Source organism: Sesamum indicum, linkage group LG6, assembly GCF_000512975.1.
Source record: "Sesamum indicum cultivar Zhongzhi No. 13 linkage group LG6, S_indicum_v1.0, whole genome shotgun sequence".
Lineage (NCBI taxonomy): Eukaryota > Viridiplantae > Streptophyta > Magnoliopsida > Lamiales > Pedaliaceae > Sesamum > Sesamum indicum.
The window spans coordinates 19,687,022-19,707,769 of record NC_026150.1 but is presented as its reverse complement, the minus strand read 5'-3'; the positions used below and the strand labels follow the sequence as shown (position 1 = coordinate 19,707,769).

Here is a 20,748-nt window from a genome sequence, read left to right as displayed (position 1 = left end):
GAGAGTGGAGGAGAGTGAGGGAGAGAGGGAGAAGGAAAGAAAAAAAGCTACTAAGTGTTGTATAAATATTGCTTTTGGAACGGTAATTTTAATTTTAGCACGAAATTAAATTTTTGGAACTAATTTTGGAACAGTTAACATAAATTGACAGTTTCTATATTTTGATTTTTCCTCTTTTTTTGATTAGGATATTGAAATATATTGAGGAACGATATTGTTTTTTATAATGTCCGTTCAAAGTTGGAACCATAATATTAATTTTGGACAGTTCCTAAACAGAAAATGTTATTTTTTGTTTTTAAAAACAATTTTATTGTGTGAGTGCAATTGTCCACAAAATTAGCTAGTTAACTATTTTTATAAATTATTATGCGGTATTTTCTAATTTTTGTAATTTTCTATCGGTAAAATATAATGACGTCTGTGCATTTGGGCATAAAATACACAGACACTTCTTACTGAAACGCTGAATTATTGTCTTCTTCAGTTTCGTAATCCTCGTCAAAACTATCTTCATCAGACTCATGATCAGATTCACAATTCCTAGATCGGGATGTATATGTTCCTTGTTGATTAGCAATAGAAAGCTCGACGACTAATTGTATACCATTTAGGTCATGTAGGTCATAATTATGGTTGTCCGTTGCAACTTGTTGAGTAGTTATTTCTCATCCTCTTGAAACGCAACTCCAATCCATCGAGAGTTATCAATGACTCTTCTGACTTTTATTTTGCAGACAATTATCCAGTCAACTTTGTCTCTAATCATGCTAGGTACTCCATATAATAGACTTGTACTGCTTGTTGTGTCAGGATGAATGATTCATTCTTTTGGTATACTTTCTTGAAGTTTACATCAACGAGGTGATAAAGAGGATGTACATTCACACCTCTCATGGGATTGACCCAAAAACTTTTAAATAGAACAAACTGTATGTTTGGAATAAGTATGTTATCTAACTGAATTATCTCATTGAGAATTTCATAGAAGTTACCGTCTATATGATGAGCTTTTGAACATACTCCCGCAATTCATAGTTGGCTTGCCCACGCTGTGAAGTTCAATATGAAAATTGTAATAATTTATAAAGTAGGACGGGGATATTGTGACCTTAGACGTAGGACCCTAATAATGTAACTTTAAAAGTTCATTGTTCGTATAATAGAACAAATTGAGTTGTATTATTTCATTTATACAATCTAATACAGACAAGTAAACATGACCTTAGGACCCATTTAATTTTTGGTAATAAGTTAGATATCCTATTTAATTTTTTTATATTTTGCTTACTCTTAAACACCTAAGACCGTAACTAACACATTCTGCCCCCTATTAATTAGAATTATACAAGAATTGTAGTCCAGGCTTTGAAGATTTTATTATATAATGATAATTGTAATCACAACCTAATGAATCTCACCTAATCAACTCCTAAAACGGAAACTTAGCTCAAGTTGAAGCTATGGCTGTCCTCTTGATTGGATTCATTTTGCTTCATTTCCATACAACTTTTCTATTTCTCTCTCTTCACAGACAATGAATTCCCATTATCTCACCACTCTCACTCAACGATTCTGCTCAAGCTCAATTCCATGCCAACAAAACCCTCAGAAACCCTACAAACCCCAGTTGGTTGGGTTGCCTCCAACTATCTCGTCGATACGACAATGCGCCGATCCATGCTTCAGTGCTGCTGCTAGTGGAGCCACACTGGTTCCATTTAAAATCTGTAATTCGAGACTCAATAGAACGAGGGCTTCGTCGAATGATGCTCAATCTATAGCCAATAGGGGCGGCTCGAACGAATTGCGGGAACCGAGTTTTGCGGAGTTTATCACTTCGGAAAGAGTTAAAGTGGTGGCTATGCTTGCGTTGGCTTTGGTTCTTTGTAATGCCGATCGGGTTGTCATGTCTGTGGCGATTGTCCCACTTTCCCTTTCTCGTGGATGGCGTCAAGCTTTTGGCGGTGTTGTTCAGGTGAACCCCAATCTCTCCTCCCTATATGTCATTCTAATTTGACTTGCGCAATACTGAATTTTCTGCCGGTATGATGTTAGAGGTTGCTATAACGGAGCTAAGTTTTCTTATTGAATTGGTTGTAATATGCTCTGTGTTCAGGGGAGTAGGGGTTGCTCTATGAGCCAACAACTGAGTAAATGCTTGCATATGGCCCACTTTTAGTATTTGTTGAGAAATTTAAATAACTGTTGCCAACAGGCAGGCGTCATTTGCAGCAAAATTTGTGAAGTTTCCATCCCCCATATCTTATTGACGAGGCCAGCTCTGATGGGGCCTGGTTGATTGATTGAGGGAAAAACCTCTGGACAATATAAAATGACTTGACTGAAGAAGCTGTCATGCTATCCCAGTAAAACCATATTCTGAATATCCACCAGAAATACGTTGAAGGGTGCATAAGGCCAAGGGTATCTAGTTCCAGTTATCCAAAATGTCAAATTTCAGGATGCAATGTGCAAATCATGTCTATTTCAAGGATGCAAAATGCTGGTTACTCATTGATCTTGTGTACTAGTATTGTTATCAAAGAAAGAATTGGCAGTTGCAAAACCAGAGCTCAGCTTGAGAAAGTACATTGATGATTAAAAGTCCTACTTGGTATTATAGGAAAGGCGAATTATAAGGTTTATGACACATACAGGGATGAATTTACGGGGAAGAACTTACAAGAGTTTGTATGCTCATACTACTTAATGCCAATATATGTTTCCCATATTATAAGTGGGACCGGAATTTCTTTCTCATACTTTGTGAATGAATGCTTGGTTTAGCATCTTTTGCTCTGATTGTGACTTTGGATATCCTCACATTTAGATGTGAGGGAGCAGAATATAGTACTTCTTTCACCATATTCCACTTATTATATACTAATCATTTGCAGTGATATGAAATAGTCATACTCTGAATGTAATTATATTATAAAAATTTTACCAATTAGTGCACAAAAAAGGTTCCATTGAGAAGAGAGCTGAATTAGTAGTTCTATACAATGACACTTCCTATTAAGTACTCAAGGGAAAGATGACCAAAATCACCAAGGCAAGAAACATTAATATTACTGTATTGTATTCAAATATTTTATTTAGCTAAACGGCTTGCAGCCAATGTGTATTCCAAGTGTAGGTCATGAATATAACATCTCGACCATGTAGACAAGGAACTTCCTTGAAATAGATTCAACTACATTAAAAGCATCTAAAGCTTTCTTATGTTGTATGAAAAATCAACTACGACAGAGATGAAATCAAATTCTTGTCCTTGGAAACAAGCACAACTTCCAGGCCTAGATCTTTTGTAGAGCATTAGGCCAAAAGGCGAGGCATACATCTATGTCTCTTAATCCTTGGAAACATTTCTTCTTTCTGTCTGCAGGTCAATTACACATTGTTACTGAACCCCCCCCTAAAGCTGATTTTGGGTTTTATGACAACTTTTCTTTCAATTGGAAATCGATATCGATTGTGCACTTATTAGTGTCCGACTCTCAAAACTGATATGCTGAAATCTGTCCTTCTTAAGTGCGGAAAAATAGCTTCCATTTGAAACCTACTACCATCCTCTAAGTGCAATGTTCTAAGGGACCCATCTGATGGTTGTATAGATTAGGTAAAGTCGGCAAGGATAACTTCTCTTTTTACTGGAACACTTATCACTTCTTTTGTCCGGACACCGGAGGCCACTGTTTAATTTCTTTCGTCTCCTTTAATACTCTAATTTTGTCAGAGATTGAAGGATACATTAGTTTCATTTTTAATCTTAAAATGTTGTAATTTTAATTGCAAAGACCCATGTAATGAATTCCAGAAATCCTGACTGAAAGAGAAATATACATTAGAATCAGCAAAAAGAAATAAGGTATTGAAATCTTAAGATGTAACTGTAATTTGCCAAAATTCCTAGTTGATTGAAGTACCAAAAGGACCTCGAAGTCGCTGGCAGCTAAAGTTTGTTCTAGCTGATATTTTTCAGTTGCTTTTCTTGTTTTCTTCTAGCATAAAGTTCTACATAGATGCTGAACCCATATTCTCTTGTTAATAGGTAGCCCTTTTTTGGATCTGATAACTAATATTTTACTTATATCAAGACAATTAGAAAAAGGTGTGGATCAGTTCCTGGAATTGGTATTTACTATATGTTTTCGTTGGAATCCTAGCCCTTGAATCATTGTTGACATATACCATAAATATGTATTTAGTACCTTAGTATTTTCCTCTCCTTCTGCTGAATCTGATTGATATGATAGCCTCTAATGGCAGTCATCTTTTCTGTGGGGATACTTGATATCACCTATAGCTGGAGGGACTCTAGTTGACCGTTATGGTGGTAAGGTAGTCATGGCTTGGGGGGTGGCTTTATGGTCTCTGGCTACTTTGCTCACTCCTTGGGCAGCAGAAACATCATTGTTGACTCTACTTGCAATGCGGATGCTACTTGGCATTGCCGAAGGTGTTGCTCTTCCTTGCATGAATAATATGATTGCGAGGTACCTAGTAATTATTTCCTTAAATATTCAGATATTGTACGATATGATGCAAAAGTTTGCCAAACTAAAACACAAAGATGAATAACTACTTGACTTTTGTTGCAGATGGTTTCCTCAAACAGAAAGGTCGAGGGCTGTAGGACTTGCAATGGCTGGATTTCAGCTTGGAAGTGCTATTGGGCTTACACTTTCTCCGATCATCATGTCACAGGGTGGCATGTATGGACCCTTTGTTATATTTGGATTGTCTGGCTTCCTTTGGGTGTTAGTTTGGGTTTCAGCAACCTCAAGCACTCCTGACCGGAGTCCGCAAATATCAATGCATGAGCTAAGATACATACTGAACAGTTCATCAGTACCCTCCCTGTCGAAGAACCAACCAAAGACAGGACAAGGCATTCCCCCTTTCAGGCGTTTGCTCTCTAAGCTACCAACTTGGTCTCTAATTATTGCAAATGCTATGCACAGTTGGGTAATATATCCCTCTTCCTTTAGAATTTGGAAAAAAGATCTGCTATTTCATCTATTATAAGTAATTATCAGAATACCCCAAATAGCGTTGCTTCGGTGAAATTTGAAGTCATAGTTGGCTTGGTTTGACAGGTTTTATACACCACCAGGTCTTGCCAGATTATCCTGTACTGATGTTAGTTTTTTCTCTTCATTCACGTAGGGGTTTTTTGTCATACTTTCATGGATGCCAATTTACTTCAAATCGGTGAGGTCATAAGATTATGATTAGAAATTTAACTTCAGTTTATGCTTACGGAAGTTAAGTTTCAAGGAAAATTTCTTGTTGCAGCTATATCATGTTGACCTAAGACAAGCTGCGTGGTTTAGTGCTGTTCCATGGAGTATGATGGCTCTCACAGGCTACGTTGCTGGAGTTTTATCAGATATGATGATTCAAAGTGGGATAAGTGTGACGTTGACTCGTAAAATCATGCAGGTCTAACCTGGTTTCCCTTTGTCTAGGATATGTGCCCTGGCGCCACCCCAACCCCCACCCTTCCAAAACAACAACAAAAAAAAAAAAAGAAAGCAACCAAAACCAAAGAACAAATGGAAATCACAAATTGATATGATTTATTTAGTTATATGTATTTGTTTGCATAATCTGCGAGCTAATACTGTGGTTGGATTGTAATATTCTCTAAGATGGCTCGTAGGATGGGCTTGTAACCAATCTGAAAATCTTCCCTTCTTTTCTATTATCTGGCTCTGTCTCATGCTATCTTTAAAATATGGTATGTACTGATATCTCCTCTCTAAATTATTGGCAGTCGATTGGATTTATTGGTCCTGGCTTGGCTCTTATTGGTTTAACCAAAGCAAGAACTCCATTCACAGCATCTGCTTGGCTTACTTTAGCTGTTGGGCTGAAAGCATTTAGTCATTGTGGTTTCCTTGTCAACCTTCAGGTTTCTTCTTTGTGCAAGTTATTTAGTTTTTAGAGCAAATTGTTTTAGCGCTTTTAACATATTAGCGTGTTCTTATGTTGCCAGGAGATTGCCCCACAGTACTCTGGTGTTCTGCATGGTATGTTTTCTGTTTCATCATGAACTTTATGCTGAAGGATTTAAATTCAATTGACTCTACATCTTATGGCCTTGCCCTCAGTAGAGAAAATAGTGTTTGAGCACATAGAAATCCATATACTTATAGACAGTATCCATCACCTCTTGCCAGTAGAATAATCAGAAACCACTGAAGAAAGCAGAAAAATATTGGGTAACTACCATCCATAGTGCTAAAATCAGAAATTTTTATGCCTACTGGATTGAAATTCTTCATCTTGGGACTCGCATTCTTGAGAAGTGGGCTTGATGAGCCTTCTATTCGAGAAGCCAAGAATGTGTGTGCACTTAATTGGTATTTTTGGACCATGATGGCACTTTCTTGTCGTCCCCCAATAGCCTTTATTAGGATAGGATTGTTAGAGAATTTTCTGCTATACAAGAATACATCCAAGGAAGAGACTCCAGAATGATGAAACCTAAGCTTTAACAAAGTTAAAGAAAGAACTTCCGGAGCTTCCAAACTCAGTTCATACTACTGGAACCTGGCTGGCTGCTGCTTCTTTACTATTTATACCTCTGTGCATGCTGGGGAAGCTGGTATGAGTGAGGGTGATGAACAGATAATATATCTATATATACACTACATATAAAAGTGTGAATTTTACAGGTGTGAGCAACTTAGTGCTCGTTATAAAAAGGACATCTATGCTCTTAGTTAAGTGCTTCTAAGTGGTTTATGTGAAAATGAAACCATTTAGTGAGAGGAAACTATTGGATTCCTATATCCTCTTTGCTAATAATTTCTCTAACTAAATTGAAAGACTATAGATAAATAATGTTCAATATAATTTGTGTTTGCTTGAAGAGATCTGAAATATTTTAAAAGGTATTCATTCACTAGGATAGATAATACAACAGTTGATGGTAAGATTCTACATGAATTTCATATTAGCTTATTGATAATAGGCAAAATTAAAGCTACATAATTATATGTTCAGGTTAAGTAAATAGGTTGGATGTTAATTTCGTAAGCATAAAGCGTAATAAATAGAAAATAAGCTAATATATCAATAATTTAAAAATAAAAAACTATTAGTAAATAAACTAGCAAAAGAAAAAAAATAATGCAGTAGGAATAATTTTACAATTTAAGTTAAAACTGTGGAGAAAAAACGAAAGAAACACAGTGACATTTTTATATAAGAATCTGTTGAAGAAAGAAGTTGACGGATGTGCTAGACATTGCATGACTGACCAAGTGTAAAATCTATATAAAATAGTTGATACTCAAATATGATTAAGTTAATCAAAGGGCTCCACAAAACAAAGTGAAGTGATTTGTTACTGAGGATATTTTTAGTTTAGATTTGTTTTTTTAATTAAAAATAATGAATAATTAATTTTAAAATCAATCAAAGCTCAATCAATTTAGGAATAAAAATACATTGTAAATGAAATATATAAAGATAAATAAAATATAGTAAGAATGTGTTAGCAAAACCACCAAAAGCTATATTACCTTAATAACCACAAAGAATTAATTTCATAAATGTGAGGTAAATATACCCATTTAATTAAATTTAACTAGAAAATTCTACAGTAACGGAAAGTTTGATTTATCATTTTTATTTTACAGTCAATGATCTTTTGTACATTGCTAACTTTACTTCTTGTCAATCACTTTTTAAAGGTTATCATGGAGGTAGAAAAATAATACATTTCAGACGAAAATTTAAATTTTAAGGACAAATTGAAAAAAAATAATTCTAGTTAGATTCATGTACGTAAAATATTACGAAACTGAAGTAAAAAAAAAAATGAATTATAAATTTGCTATAAAAAGATAATGACATTTGTGGGGATAGTTACAGTTTTGATCCTCATATGTTACCACTAATTTGTTTTCAGTCCTTAAACATATTGAATTCTATTTTAGTCCTTCAATTTTAAAATATTAACAGTTTTGGTCCTTAGGCCTAATCAATAACCATTTTATCCTTTCAAAGAAAACATATTGTCCAACTATCTTTTTTCTATGCTCATGACAGGCCCAACATGCTTCCATAAATAAAATTAAGCCTTTATAAATTCATATATATCTTTCTTTGATTGCATTGTTCCTAGGGTACTCCAAGTTCTTGGTTTTACAGATTTTCATCAACCACACTACCGTGGAATACCAAGGACTTGTAATTGTTTAAATGCATTTATCCCGCATTTATTATTTAATTGTTTAAAATAAAGGATAAAAAAAATTTACCACCTCCAATGAGTGCGTCTTTAGGAGTGTAAATATCATTTGTAAGATTTTTTTGGGAAAAAGTGTAATTTTGCATTTTCAATAGGAGTGTAGGTGTAATTATCCCTATATGATACATTTTATGGGTAATGTATGTTTATCGTGCCATCATTTTTAATATTTTGGAACATCTTAGCATAGGTACAGGCGCTGTTAAAGGGTCACTTAAAATGTTAAGGAGCATTACTGTTTCATAACAACTAAACTGACAAGTAAATTTTATATCCACATACGAAATAGTATTCATAGTTCCTTACCAAGCAGTTTTGGTAACTTACTTACGTCCATTTCTATTGCATATAGGTATGTCTAACACTGGTGGGACACTTGCTGCTATAGTGGGAACAGTTGGTGCTGGTTTCTTCGTTGAATTAGTGGGCTCCTTCAAGGGATTTTTATTGCTCACGGCATTTCTGTATTTCTCCGCTGCTTTATTCTGGAATGTATTCTCTACTGGAGAGAGGGTCAATTTTGATGAAACTGCGTAGTGCTCTTAGAGTTGATAAGTTCTGCTTTTATAAGCTCGGGAACTAGGTTTAGAAGGGCCGTAGAAATCATGAATCTATAACGCTGTTCATATTTTGTATATAACTGCACCAGCACCCACAACACAAGAGATGAATGTAAATAGGAGAGGGTGGTTAGACGAGTTGGCTGTGCATACATTTCTGTCCATGAAAAAGCTCTTTGCTCATTGACAAGGCATATGAATTACATACCATTTCTGGGCTAAACTTTCTGGAGTTCTTAGCAAATGAATTAGTTCTAATTTTTCTGAACCTTGTCTATTTGGGCCAAGAGATTAAGCTATCCGAATCAATGTTGGAGAAGATTCTTGCGAGTTAGTGATCTTAAGTGTGTAATGAAGTATATTAGAACAGCATGACAGGCAACCCTGTATACTGCATTCCTTATTGAAATTCCCAGTGTTGAAGCGTATCCTTATTTGGTATGTAACCTGTCATGATTAATAAAGTTGTTAGTGTTGCAATGGATATGGCTAAATTTGACTATTACTATAAAGCAGAATTATATTTGTTAAAGTTGTATCGTCGAAATTGATCATAATAACTTGCAGCACCAACTGTGTGACTGGCGCTGATTCTAATATAATCTTGTGAGTCAATCCGCTGCAGTTACCAATTTGTTCAAGTTCAAGTTCAATTTCTCTAATGCTGCTTATCACACTGCAGCTTACTTCTTCCAGCGTGTATCTTTACGGGCGAAGACTTTGTGCCCATTGACTCAATAGTTTATCTTATATTAAAACCAAGTTTTTGACTAGCTAACATTCGGTTACTGCATATGTAACCCATATGAACCAGGTGCTGAATCAGTCTCATTAAGCAAACTAGAACTAAAGCTTGTCAACCAGGATTACTTTTAAGGTTTATCAGATGATGTAATAAAAAATGTTCCTGGCCAGAGAGGCCACCAGCTCTGAAGATGAAGAAAACACAAAGCCCTTTGATCATTCGCCCTGGTCATATCAGAAAACTCAAAAGCGATTCTGGTGCCCGGACAACAGGAAACAACGCTGGAACAAACCGTCAGAAGTCCAATAGTCATGCCTTGAAATACCTCTTAACTGCTGCAAAAAGGGCAGTTGATGTTTTTGCAGCGATTTTCTTTCAACAGAAGAAGGCTGATTCCAAGTCCATTAGAGATTCAGTTCCTTCCAACACAATGCACTATCAAGCTGCAGAAAGTTGTAAGTCAATGCGTGTGACTCACTGATGGTACCTTCTTTTCTCAGCCTTGATCCTATTTCACCATGTCTTAAGTACGCTTGTAATATTTGCTTCCAACTTTGTTTTTGGAGATTCAGTGATTGGATTGTCTCTGATTGCAGATTCATTCAATACTTCTGCTGCTCGTGGCATTAGGAAGTCATTGATATCGAGGTTTTCTACTTATGACGGATCTCCAGAAATTGACACTGCAGTATCCCAAATTACTTTATCATTTGAAGAAATCCGCAAGGCAACAGGAAATTTCTCTCCAGCAAATGAGATTGGTGAAGGAGGTTTCGGAACTGTATACAAAGGGAGACTTAAGAACGGGACCTTTGTTGCAGTAAAGCGTGCAAAAAAGGTAAGAAATCAACATGACTGATCTTTAGTACTCGTCTGTTGTGTTTGTCTCTCTCAATAGACTTTCGTCATATGAATTTGTTGGCGAGAGGGAAGATAAATGTGGGCTGCCAACTTGCACATCATTTATCACTACCTAGAGCCTTTGACATGATAAAATGACAAAATAATGTTGACAGGAACCTTATGATCAACGCCTATCAGCAGAGTTCAAGAATGAAATACTTGCCTTATCAAAGATTGAGCACCTGAGTTTGGTAAGATTTTATGGGTATCTTGAGCACAGAGACGAGAGGCTTATTGTCGTTGAATATGTCAGCAACGGGACCCTTCGTGAACATTTGGACGGTAGGTTAATCAGCATTTCACCAAGCAGCCTAATGATGTTATCAGTTGTTTTTCAGACTTAAAGCCAAGTATCATGTAAATGATTTTAGACGATAGCTTGACAAAAATATTTCAGTAATATGAATATTAAATCTATTCTTTTTGTTTGTTCTGATCCAAAGGAAGGGCAATGGCTGCGCCACTGAACAATAGAAATCACTTTACATCTCAGCTGATCATTTTCTGCTGCAGGGACACGTGGAAGTGGGCTTGAAACTGGAGAGCGTTTGGACATTGCAATCGATATAGCTCATGCCATTACCTATCTTCACACGTATACTGGTAAAATCACATGTCTTCAATCTATATATCAGAGCCTGTATTAGTTTGCGATTGCGACATTTTAATCTGGCAATTAGACTATATCATCTTTATTTTATCCCATCAATATAAATTGATTAACATGCAACTAAGCTATGCATTTGATTGTCGTAGTATCCACTTGTCCTTATCTATTTGATTTCTGTTTTCCTCGGGGAGTTTAACATTGTTATTCATATCACAGATCCTCCAATTATTCATAGAGACATCAAAGCATCAAACATGCTCATCACAGAAAAACTCCGAGCCAAAGTGGCTGATTTTGGATTTGCACATTTAGCAGCAGAGGATCCCAGTGCCACTCATATTTCTACACAAATTAAAGGAACTGCTGGCTACTTGGACCCTGAATACCTGAGGATGTACCAACTTACTGAAAAGAGTGACGTCTACTCCTTTGGTGTATTGCTCGTGGAAATGGTGACAGGAAGACATCCTATTGAGTCCAAGAGAAGTGCAGTTGAGAGAGTTACAATACAATGGGTGAGTAAAAGGAGGCTAGAATATCAATGTCTCATAATTAAGTAATATTCCTAACTTTATCTTTCTTCCTGCTGTGACAAGATTTTCTCAAACTTGATCGATAATTTTCCCTCTTAGCTACCCCAGCAGCTCTATCAAAATAATGAACGACAATATGCAGTAACGTTATTCTCCTGATGTCATATTTTTTGTCTGAAAGGTCAAGGGACTTGCTAAAAATGGCCGATCAGAAGAGCATGGGACAAAGCATTTTACATTTTTGCTATTCACCACTTCCATCTCCCAGCTCATTCCTCATCTTTGCATTTTTGAAGTCAAATCATGTTATATTTATGTTGAGGAACCAGTTGCTCCTGTTTCTTTATTATACACATTGTACTTGATCTTTATTATAGTTCAAATCTTCATGTTGCATCCTTGCTGACGTAAAATGAATAAGATGTATAGGAAATACTCGTGATAGTGCAAACAATGTCTAAACAAGAATGTGGCATAAATGTATATTTGGTCCTCAAACATAGTCACTAATACAATTTTAGTTTTCAAATAATTTAAGATTGAATTTTTTGTCCTCAAATTTTAGCTGTCTTGGCACTTTTGATCCTTCCATTAACTTTTTCGTTAAACCTAACGATGATTTCATTTAAAGTGGAAAAAATTGCTATCGTCCTTTCATTTTGTGGTGTTTTTCAAGTTGTAATCCAATGCACCCATTTTTCCTATTTTTCTTCAAAGTTCAAAAGAGAATAAACCAAAAAAAAAATAAAATAAAATTAAGCAACAAACTTTCTAAATAATCTTAACAAAAAAATGTCAATAAAGTTTAGAAAATTTGTTGCTTAAATTTATTTTTTTGATTTATTCTTTTTTAAAGTTTGAAGAAAAATAGAAAAAATGGATGCATTGAATTACAACTTGAAAAACACCACAAAATTGGAGCAAAGTAGCAATTTTTTCCACATTAATTGAAATTTTCGTTAAATTTAATGAAAAAGTTAATGGAAGGACCAAAAGTGCCAAAAGAATTAAAGTTTGAGAACTAAAATTGCAGCCTTAAGATTGTTTGATGATCAAAATGGCATTAGTTACTATATTTAATGATAAAAAATGCACTTATTCCACAAGAATGCTGTTTGTTGATTTTTTTTTCATAATTATTGTACCATTGACAGAAAGAGATTACCCATTATTTTTCTGAATTAGCATGCAATAGCTTTTCAGATTTCTGTGCTCCCATCTAATCAGGGGAAAACAACCATAAAAAAGCAATGAGAAAAATCTTAGAATGGTCTTCCTTTGCAGGCACTGAGGAAGCTAAAAGATGGAGAAGTCGTCGTGGCAATGGATCCAAGATTAAAAAGAAGCTTAGCCTCAATCCAGGCAGTTGAAAGGGTCCTCAAACTCGCTTGCCAATGTCTTTCGCCATCAAGACTATCAAGACCTTCTATGAGAAGATGTGCAGAAATCTTATGGGAGATTCGGAGAGTTTACAGAGAAAATAGGACCACAAGTGCTTCCACTTCTTTTCACTCTGCCAATGTTGTTGAAAGGTATGGAAGTAGCAGCAGACAGAATGCGTTTGGGCTTGAAGAAAGTGAGAGCTTGATGTTTGTTTCTGCATGAGCATGGACTCACATATATCTACTCGCTTCCAACAATCATGCTACAGTTTCTATCATAACAGATTGTATCTATCATATTTGTGTGATTGTGAGACTTTGCCTTGTTTGGTTGTGTTTTCAATTTCAGTTTCAAATTTTAAAACAATGATAAAAGTAAGAACATATTTAGTATATACAATATGTATATATGAATGCACCTTTTAATATTCATTTTTAATACCCATTATGTTATACTCTTTTGTATTCCCTATTATGATTTGTAATTATAATAGTTATGGTGTATTTTGTAACCACAATTTTGATGGTCTATAAATACCACCATGTATTTCATTTGTAAATGGACTTTTGGGAAGAGAATAAGAAAGTGATTTGGAGAAATACATATATTGTTTTCTTTATATTTTATTAGGAGTGATAGGCCAATAAATTTAGAATTTCTCTAAGTTTATAACACGTTATCAGCATGGCGTTACCCTCGATCAAGGTAGAATGTTAATTTTTCTAGTATAATTTTTATTCTTTGTTTGTTTACCTCTATAATATCATAGTTACTTCTTGATTATTCATAATAAAATTATATTATATATATTTCAACATCTCCTGAAGTGGATATATATATATATATATATATATATAAGTTCTATCATATTTAATATTGCCTCCAGAAGTAGGCATATAATTTCTTGATTTCATCTCCTAAAATCGATATATTCTATAAAATTTCATTGCTTGCTAAAGTAAGTAATGAGTTAAAATCATCTCCGGTAGTTGGTGAAATATTTTGTACCAATTATGTGCAATATCATCCCTAAAGCGATGATAAGCACAATGTTTCGATTTTCTCACCACATGAAGTGTTATGAGATAATGGCTTGATCAAGAAGCCCGACACTTCTTCGTTTATTTATTTGATTTGTGATAAATTTTTTTTATATCATAGTATAGCTATTGTTATTAAAATATGACTAACTTGAAATTAATTTAATTTAACTTAGTTTACCTTCATAGTTTTCTTTCATATGCCCATGTATGTATTTTGCATGTTTTGCTAATATATTTATATGCAATAAAATTTTTATTTGTTAAGAAAATAATTTTGACAAGAATACCATTTAATTGCTATTTGTAATATTATAAGATTTAAGCCAAACTTAAATATATTTAATTCCATGTATGTATGCATGCATAATAATTCAAACTAATTACATGGTAACTTATATGTAACTTAATGTTAGTAATGTTTCATGTCACTTTTACTTTATATCATGTGTAATATATTTTATGTTACTTATATGTATATGTTGAATACTATGCTAAAAGTGCATATTAACTCGTTGTAGCTTAATGGCCAATCTCACAAAATTGGATTTCTTTACTCTAGATGTTTCTGAAAAAAACTACTTATCATGGGTTCTTGATGCCGAACTACATTTGGCAAGTAGCAAACTGGGAGAAACAATAAAAGAAAATACTAGTGCTTCTGAGCAAGACTATGCTAAAGCAATAATTTTGCTTCGTCATCATCTTCATGAGAGCCTGAAGTCTCAATTTTAATAGTCAAAAGTCCTTTTCAACTCTTAAAAAGTTTAAAGGATCGATTTGACCATCAAAAGTTTAAAGCAAATGCTAGTTCTTCACGAAAGGGTCGTGGTCATTACCATGGCCTACCATGGGGCCATTCTTATGGTCGTGGTCGTGATCGTGGTAATGGTCGTAGAATTCATCATAATACATGGATTAATCCTAATATTCAGAAGAACAATGGAAGCAAGGCAAAGAATCAACAAGAGAAAACTACAAATGGAGATCTTTGCTATAGATGTGGGATGTTCGGACATTGGTCCCATTCCTGTTGTATGACACACATCTAGTCAAATTATATCAGGCTTCTGTGAAATCAAAAGGTAAAGAAATTGAGACTAATTTTGTTGAGGCTGGAATCTCAGACAATACCTATATTTTTTTAATAATTATCAATTTAATCTCTTAATTATGTATAAAAGTGTATGGACATCGCACATGTTACATGCACACAAAAATTAGTTGCATTAATCAGTTAGAGAACATATTGGCATAAAAATTATGCATACATAAATTAAAATCAGTAATTAGAACTGGATTTTCTACTCCAATGACCCATTTTGAAAGCGATGAGACCTCTTCTATTCAAAAAGAGTTTCAGTTATACCAAGTAACCTGTTCCACATTTTACGCCACCCATCTTTCGTACTTCCACCACTCCAGTTGTAAATTAGAAGTGGATTCTCTACTCCAATGACCCATTCTGGAAGCGATGAGACCTCTTCTATTCAAAAAGAGTTTCAGTTGTCTTTCTTGTACGACAGACAGTACGTAGTATATATACCAGGCAACCTGTTCCACATTTTACTCCAGCCATCTTTCATATTTCCACCAGTCCATTAATAAATTAGTTGTAAATTAGAACTGGATTCTCTACTCCAATGACCTATTCATGGGAGCGAGGAGACCTCTTGTATTCAAACTCTATCATAAGCAGCAGTTTTCTCGTTTTCCTGTTGCCTCTTTATCCTTTTTCACATAGATGATCTTGATTACTTATTCATATCTTCATCTAAATGACCTTGATCTATTAAACGCATACTGAGAAGTCTTTCAATTTTGAAGCATGACTATGCATCCCAAAATTGGTGATGATTTTCCAACAGGCATGAGGATTCTCGCTGTGGATGATAATCCCACCTGCCTCATGCTCTTGGAGTCTCTACTTCGCAAATGCCAATATCATGGTCTCACAATCTCCTAGTTTTCTTCTTTAGATTTGTGTATCATATTTAAGATCCTTTCTGTGTGTCTGAAACTGTTGGTTAAATTTTGTATTTGATACATACTTTATATGTATTTGCATCCTGGTTTTGGGAGATTGCATTTTGAATTTTAACTCTACTGGCTAGATGTCTTCACAACAATTTTTCGTTTGCTGCCTAGACTACGACTGGCTTGAATTCTTTCCCTTGCTTTCTGTTGAACTGTGAAGCAGTAGCATCACGAGTTAATATAGAAATTACTGTGCCCTCATAATGTTTATTTATCCACCCTTCTCTGGTTCTCTGTTCCTTATAATTTCTTACGTTCATGATAGTTTACTATGTAATCTTGTAGTCACCACAACAAACCAAGCAATTACAGCACTGAATCTCCTGCGAGAAAGCAAAGACAAGTTTGATTTGGTTATCAGTGATGTGGATATGCCCGACATGGACGGCATTACGCTCCTTGAGCATGTGAGGCTTGAAATGGACATTCCGGTCGTAAGTAAGTCAGCAGAAGTCAAGCCATTATTATTTATCACTTTGTATTTTAATTGGGACCATTTCTCAATCTTCTCATGTCTTTCTACATGCATCCGCATTTTGAAATAAGTAAAGACGTCGCTTCACCATGCTGACATTTTTCCAAGGAAACGTCGAGGGTCTCTGATGATATTGATTGGTGTTCCTCCATTTTCCATGAAAGAAGAACAAAAATGCTAAATTCATGCATAACAGTCGAACGATATGTTTTCCTACTCAGGACATGGGGGCTCACACATTAATCATGTATGGGAAGTTCTAGTGAACATCCCAAAAGCAATGAACCTCTTATTTTGAAAATTGTCCCCCAAAAACCAAATGGATAAAATTTTCTTTAGCTGGTGACACCATTTTCAATCAGCTGTAAGTAATCCCAATAAGCTGAAGGATAACAAACGAATACCAGTTGTAGCATCTAGTCTAGGCCTATGTACCTCTAAGGGTATGTATCTAGAATTACTTGCGAGGAGAAAAAACCCGGTAGGAAATTGGGACATGCTTTTCTCCTTTTTATCTATTTTTCAAGTAAGGATTTTAATTTTAACTGGATTTTTGTTTGCAGTGTTGTCATCGTATGATGATAAAGAACTTGTAATGAAGGGGATCATTCATGGAGCTTGTGATTATTTGTTAAAACCTGTCCGGATTCAGGAGCTAAAAATCATCTGGCAACATGTAGTAAGAAGAAAGAAGCTGGATTTCAAAGCATGGAGAACTTCTGACAATGCTCACCTTAAATCTGGTGAATTACAAGAAGAGTTTAAGGTGACAAAGAACGTTGATCAGAATGTAAAATCTAATAAGAGAAGGAAACATCAAGCCAATGACGAAGAGAAAGGCCAAGGATGTGAGGATTTACCAACCAAGAAAAAGCGCCGTGTTGTTTGGTTACCAGAAATTCATCACAAATTTGTTGCAGCAGTCAACAAACTGGGAATTGACAGTGAGTTTGTTTAACTAATCATGATAGGATCAAATAGTTGTCTTTAGAACTGCAGAAATGTATTTGTTATGCTTTATTCCCAATCTGTACACTATTGCAGATTTAGTAATTTTACATTGTTAATTCTTGAAGCTGATTAGTTATTACCTGCAATGTCCTGTGTCTTCTGAATCAGTCTCTTTTCAACCAGAGACCTCTTACCCTTACTATTTGTCTTTCGATATGCTTTTGTTGTAGAGGCTGTACCTAAAAAGATCCTGGAGTTAATGAACAATGAAAATCTTACACGAGAAAATGTGGCCAGCCACCTCCAGGTAAAATCTGGTGCCCAAGTTATATAGGCTAGCAGTCCAGTTATATATGCTTACTAGCTTATTTCCGTTTCAGAAATATAGGCTGTACCTGAAAAAATCCTTTGGCTGTGCTGATTCTGCTTATGGACAAAATTTTAATGAAGTAATTACCGAAAATATTAGTACCAGGCAATCTATGGATTCTGGTTACAGATCATATCCAGCCACCAGGGTGCCAAGTACACTGAACACTCCGCCCGGTCCAAGTTTGGGTGATCTTTCTTCTTCAGGAATCATTCAATGGGGGGAGGGAGACAGTTTGATGAACACCAATTATCATCAACCTAATACCCACACAAGCATGCAAACAGGGAACCAAGACCTCAAAATGCTTCATGGTATGCTAATGCCACTGAAATGGAAAAAGAAACACGGATATTACCTCTATAACTGTCACAGTTTGAACTTTACTTTGTTGTCTAATGTTGTTATGATTTCTCAGAATTAAATATCAGTGGAGCAAGAAACTGTGGTTTCCATAACAATACACTGATGCTAGAGGAACACTTTTTTAATGCTCCAAGGGAGGAAGAGGTTTTTGGAAATCAGTCCTCTACTGAAATTCCGTCCTCCTTAACTTCAGATTTTTCATCCATGTTGCCAAATTTTGGTAGATCTAGCGACAACTGGTCTGCTGCTGTTCATTCCCCGAGCGTTTTCCATGAACCTGCTCCTTCAATTTGTTTGAGCATTCATACATCAGCTCATGCGGTGATAAATCCACATGAAGTTTCTCCTATAAGCTCATTAGTCAATGCATCACCAAACGTTAAGATGTACTTGGATTGCCCAAAATATCCAGCTAGTCAGGATGCAGGGGATAACATGAATCATGACCCAGTACTAGACAGGAATATACTTCACCAGGAATTTTCTGATCAATTCAATTACACATTTTGCTTGGGAGACCCTTTACTGGTTCCTCGAGAAGTCGACATGTGTCAGAGGCATGAATGTCGTACAAATGATGAGGTTTCCAATTCAGTGAGAGAAAGTTATTTTGATGATTCCTTGGCAAACTGACAGCTTTGGATTTGAAACAAGCGAAGCCACCAATGAACTAGTATTACAACAATGCTAGCTCATTGGAAGATTTAACGAGTATCATGAAGCAGGTATCCTTTATACTTATTTCTTTTCCTTTTTAATTATAGGTTTCTTTTCACACTAGCCCGTGATGGTATAATCCTTAATAATCTTTGATTGGTTCAGAGTTTTCTAATGAATTGACCTTCCGTCAACCATCTTTATAGAAAGTTTCTGCATCAAATTACTAGTTAGTTGCCCGCACTTGTTGGGGGAAGACGTTTCCTTGAAGTTAGATAGATGCATTACTTTCACAAACTTGGTAATAGGTGTTGCATCGCCGGAGTGACCCAACTTGCTATTTTTAGTCACTTGTGGAGTATCTAACTTGCAAATATTAATCATAGCTGAACTAGCACCTTAAATCCATAGTTATTTAGGTTTCATTTTTCCGGAGCTCTCAAACAGTGAGTATATTTCATGTTTGATCTATTAACTATGGCCATATGCATTTTTTTGTTAATAAGCCTGACACGCTTTCAGGCTGATGACAATCTATAGGTTGATATTGAAGAAGAGGCATAAAGAAGGAGGAAGAGTCTTTTCCCGAACTTCTGCATGTTAATATACATTGCAGTTTTTAGTGAGCGACTTCAATAAGTTGCAATTCTGTTCCTTTCCATGCATGATTGTATTTTATTGTTTCTAATCTTGCAGCTTGTATGCAAAACTCATTTTCGAATGATGTTATCTCTTTTTTTATCAGTATCACATAGTAACTGGTGGTTTATTTCATCAGTTTCGTATATATGAATACCGGAAACTAACTCATGAGCCAACTCCTAAGCATATTGTCACACTGATCGGTGGTAATCTAGTAAGACCAGACAAATAAACAAAGCCAGCATGAAGCAGCAAGACATACATAACATAGAGTATATGTATACATATATAGTCGGATTACTAGATTATGTTGATGAATTGGTGAGAAAAAGCAGCCTGAACCCCCGGGAGCAGTCCAATTCTAACATCCATGGCTCTACAGTCGTCAGGATTCTGAATGAAATAAGCAACCTGCGGGATTGGAGGAAGCAGTGGGGAAGCATATGCTGCTGTTTCACCCAAGAAACCAACTCTGTGAAAGGAGACCCTCGTCCAGTCAGAAATAAGTGTTAGCTCTGGGAGAGGAGGAAGAGTGGCCGCCTGTGGTGGTCCTTGAAGAGCTTTAATGTACGCATCGACATACTGGTGGTTTATGGAATTCTTGGCTTCTTTAATTTGATTCATTATGCATCTCATAACTCCGTTCCTCCAATTCTCCAGCTGTTGAAACAAGAGACGCAAGCACCAAGGCATTCCCACTATAACCCTTTGGAAGTGGTGGCACCATCCTCTTTCTTGTGTCCACCGCAAACTGTAAGCACACCTTTCTCTCTCTTTCGACTCCAAGCAAGAGTATTAGTTTCCTGATTCGGATGATGAGGAGATGATGAATTGCTGTTGGATTAACTGAGTTTGTAGCCTGACACGAATCCTTATCCACCAATAAAGTCCCTCTTTCATGCACTGGTTTATACAGTTGAGAAGTATTTAGGTGCTTGACATTGAGAAGCCCATGCACGGAGGAAATCAAATGCTGATATGCCATCAAATACAGAATGACTGATACCAACGCCAATTGAGCATCCTCCACAATCAAATCTTGTTACCTATATATATTAATCTCAAACATACATAAAAGAAACAGATGTATGCATATATGTCTTGGTATCTGTCATGTTCTGCCCTTATTTTGAACTCTTTTTTTTTATTTTTTTAAGTTACAATTAAAGAAAAAAAATGTAACAAATTAACACAAAAGCTCGTG

At 35.6% G+C, this 20,748-nt stretch overlaps 3 protein-coding genes across 4 annotated transcripts; all 3 read left to right on the top strand.

Moving 5' to 3' along the window:
* LOC105165165 (probable anion transporter 4, chloroplastic) lies at nucleotides 1,393-9,260 on the top strand. Of its 2 annotated transcripts, none has more exons than XM_011084075.2 (8): nucleotides 1,393-1,978; nucleotides 4,276-4,502; nucleotides 4,608-4,974; nucleotides 5,176-5,220; nucleotides 5,305-5,451; nucleotides 5,786-5,923; nucleotides 6,008-6,041; nucleotides 8,625-9,260. In XM_011084075.2, exons 1-8 carry the CDS (start codon nucleotides 1,538-1,540, stop codon nucleotides 8,807-8,809), a joined length of 1,584 nt encoding a protein of 527 aa, XP_011082377.1. In that variant the 5' UTR covers nucleotides 1,393-1,537; the 3' UTR covers nucleotides 8,810-9,260. The 2 variants fall into 2 exon arrangements, with proteins under 2 accessions (XP_011082377.1, XP_020550553.1); XM_020694894.1 differs by having other exon boundaries at nucleotides 1,799-1,978; nucleotides 4,313-4,502.
* LOC105165342 (calmodulin-binding receptor-like cytoplasmic kinase 1) lies at nucleotides 9,452-13,476 on the top strand. Its single transcript, XM_020694895.1, has 6 exons — nucleotides 9,452-10,032; nucleotides 10,174-10,415; nucleotides 10,594-10,762; nucleotides 10,994-11,083; nucleotides 11,307-11,605; nucleotides 12,908-13,476. The coding sequence occupies exons 1-6, from the start codon at nucleotides 9,768-9,770 to the stop codon at nucleotides 13,226-13,228; spliced, it is 1,386 nt and encodes a 461-aa protein (XP_020550554.1). The 5' UTR covers nucleotides 9,452-9,767; the 3' UTR covers nucleotides 13,229-13,476.
* Nucleotides 15,897-18,878, top strand: LOC105165341 (two-component response regulator ORR24-like). The gene is made up of 6 exons (XM_011084322.2): nucleotides 15,897-15,995; nucleotides 16,369-16,521; nucleotides 17,122-17,502; nucleotides 17,740-17,816; nucleotides 17,890-18,193; nucleotides 18,298-18,878. Exons 1-6 carry the CDS (start codon nucleotides 15,917-15,919, stop codon nucleotides 18,876-18,878), a joined length of 1,575 nt encoding a protein of 524 aa, XP_011082624.2. The 5' UTR covers nucleotides 15,897-15,916.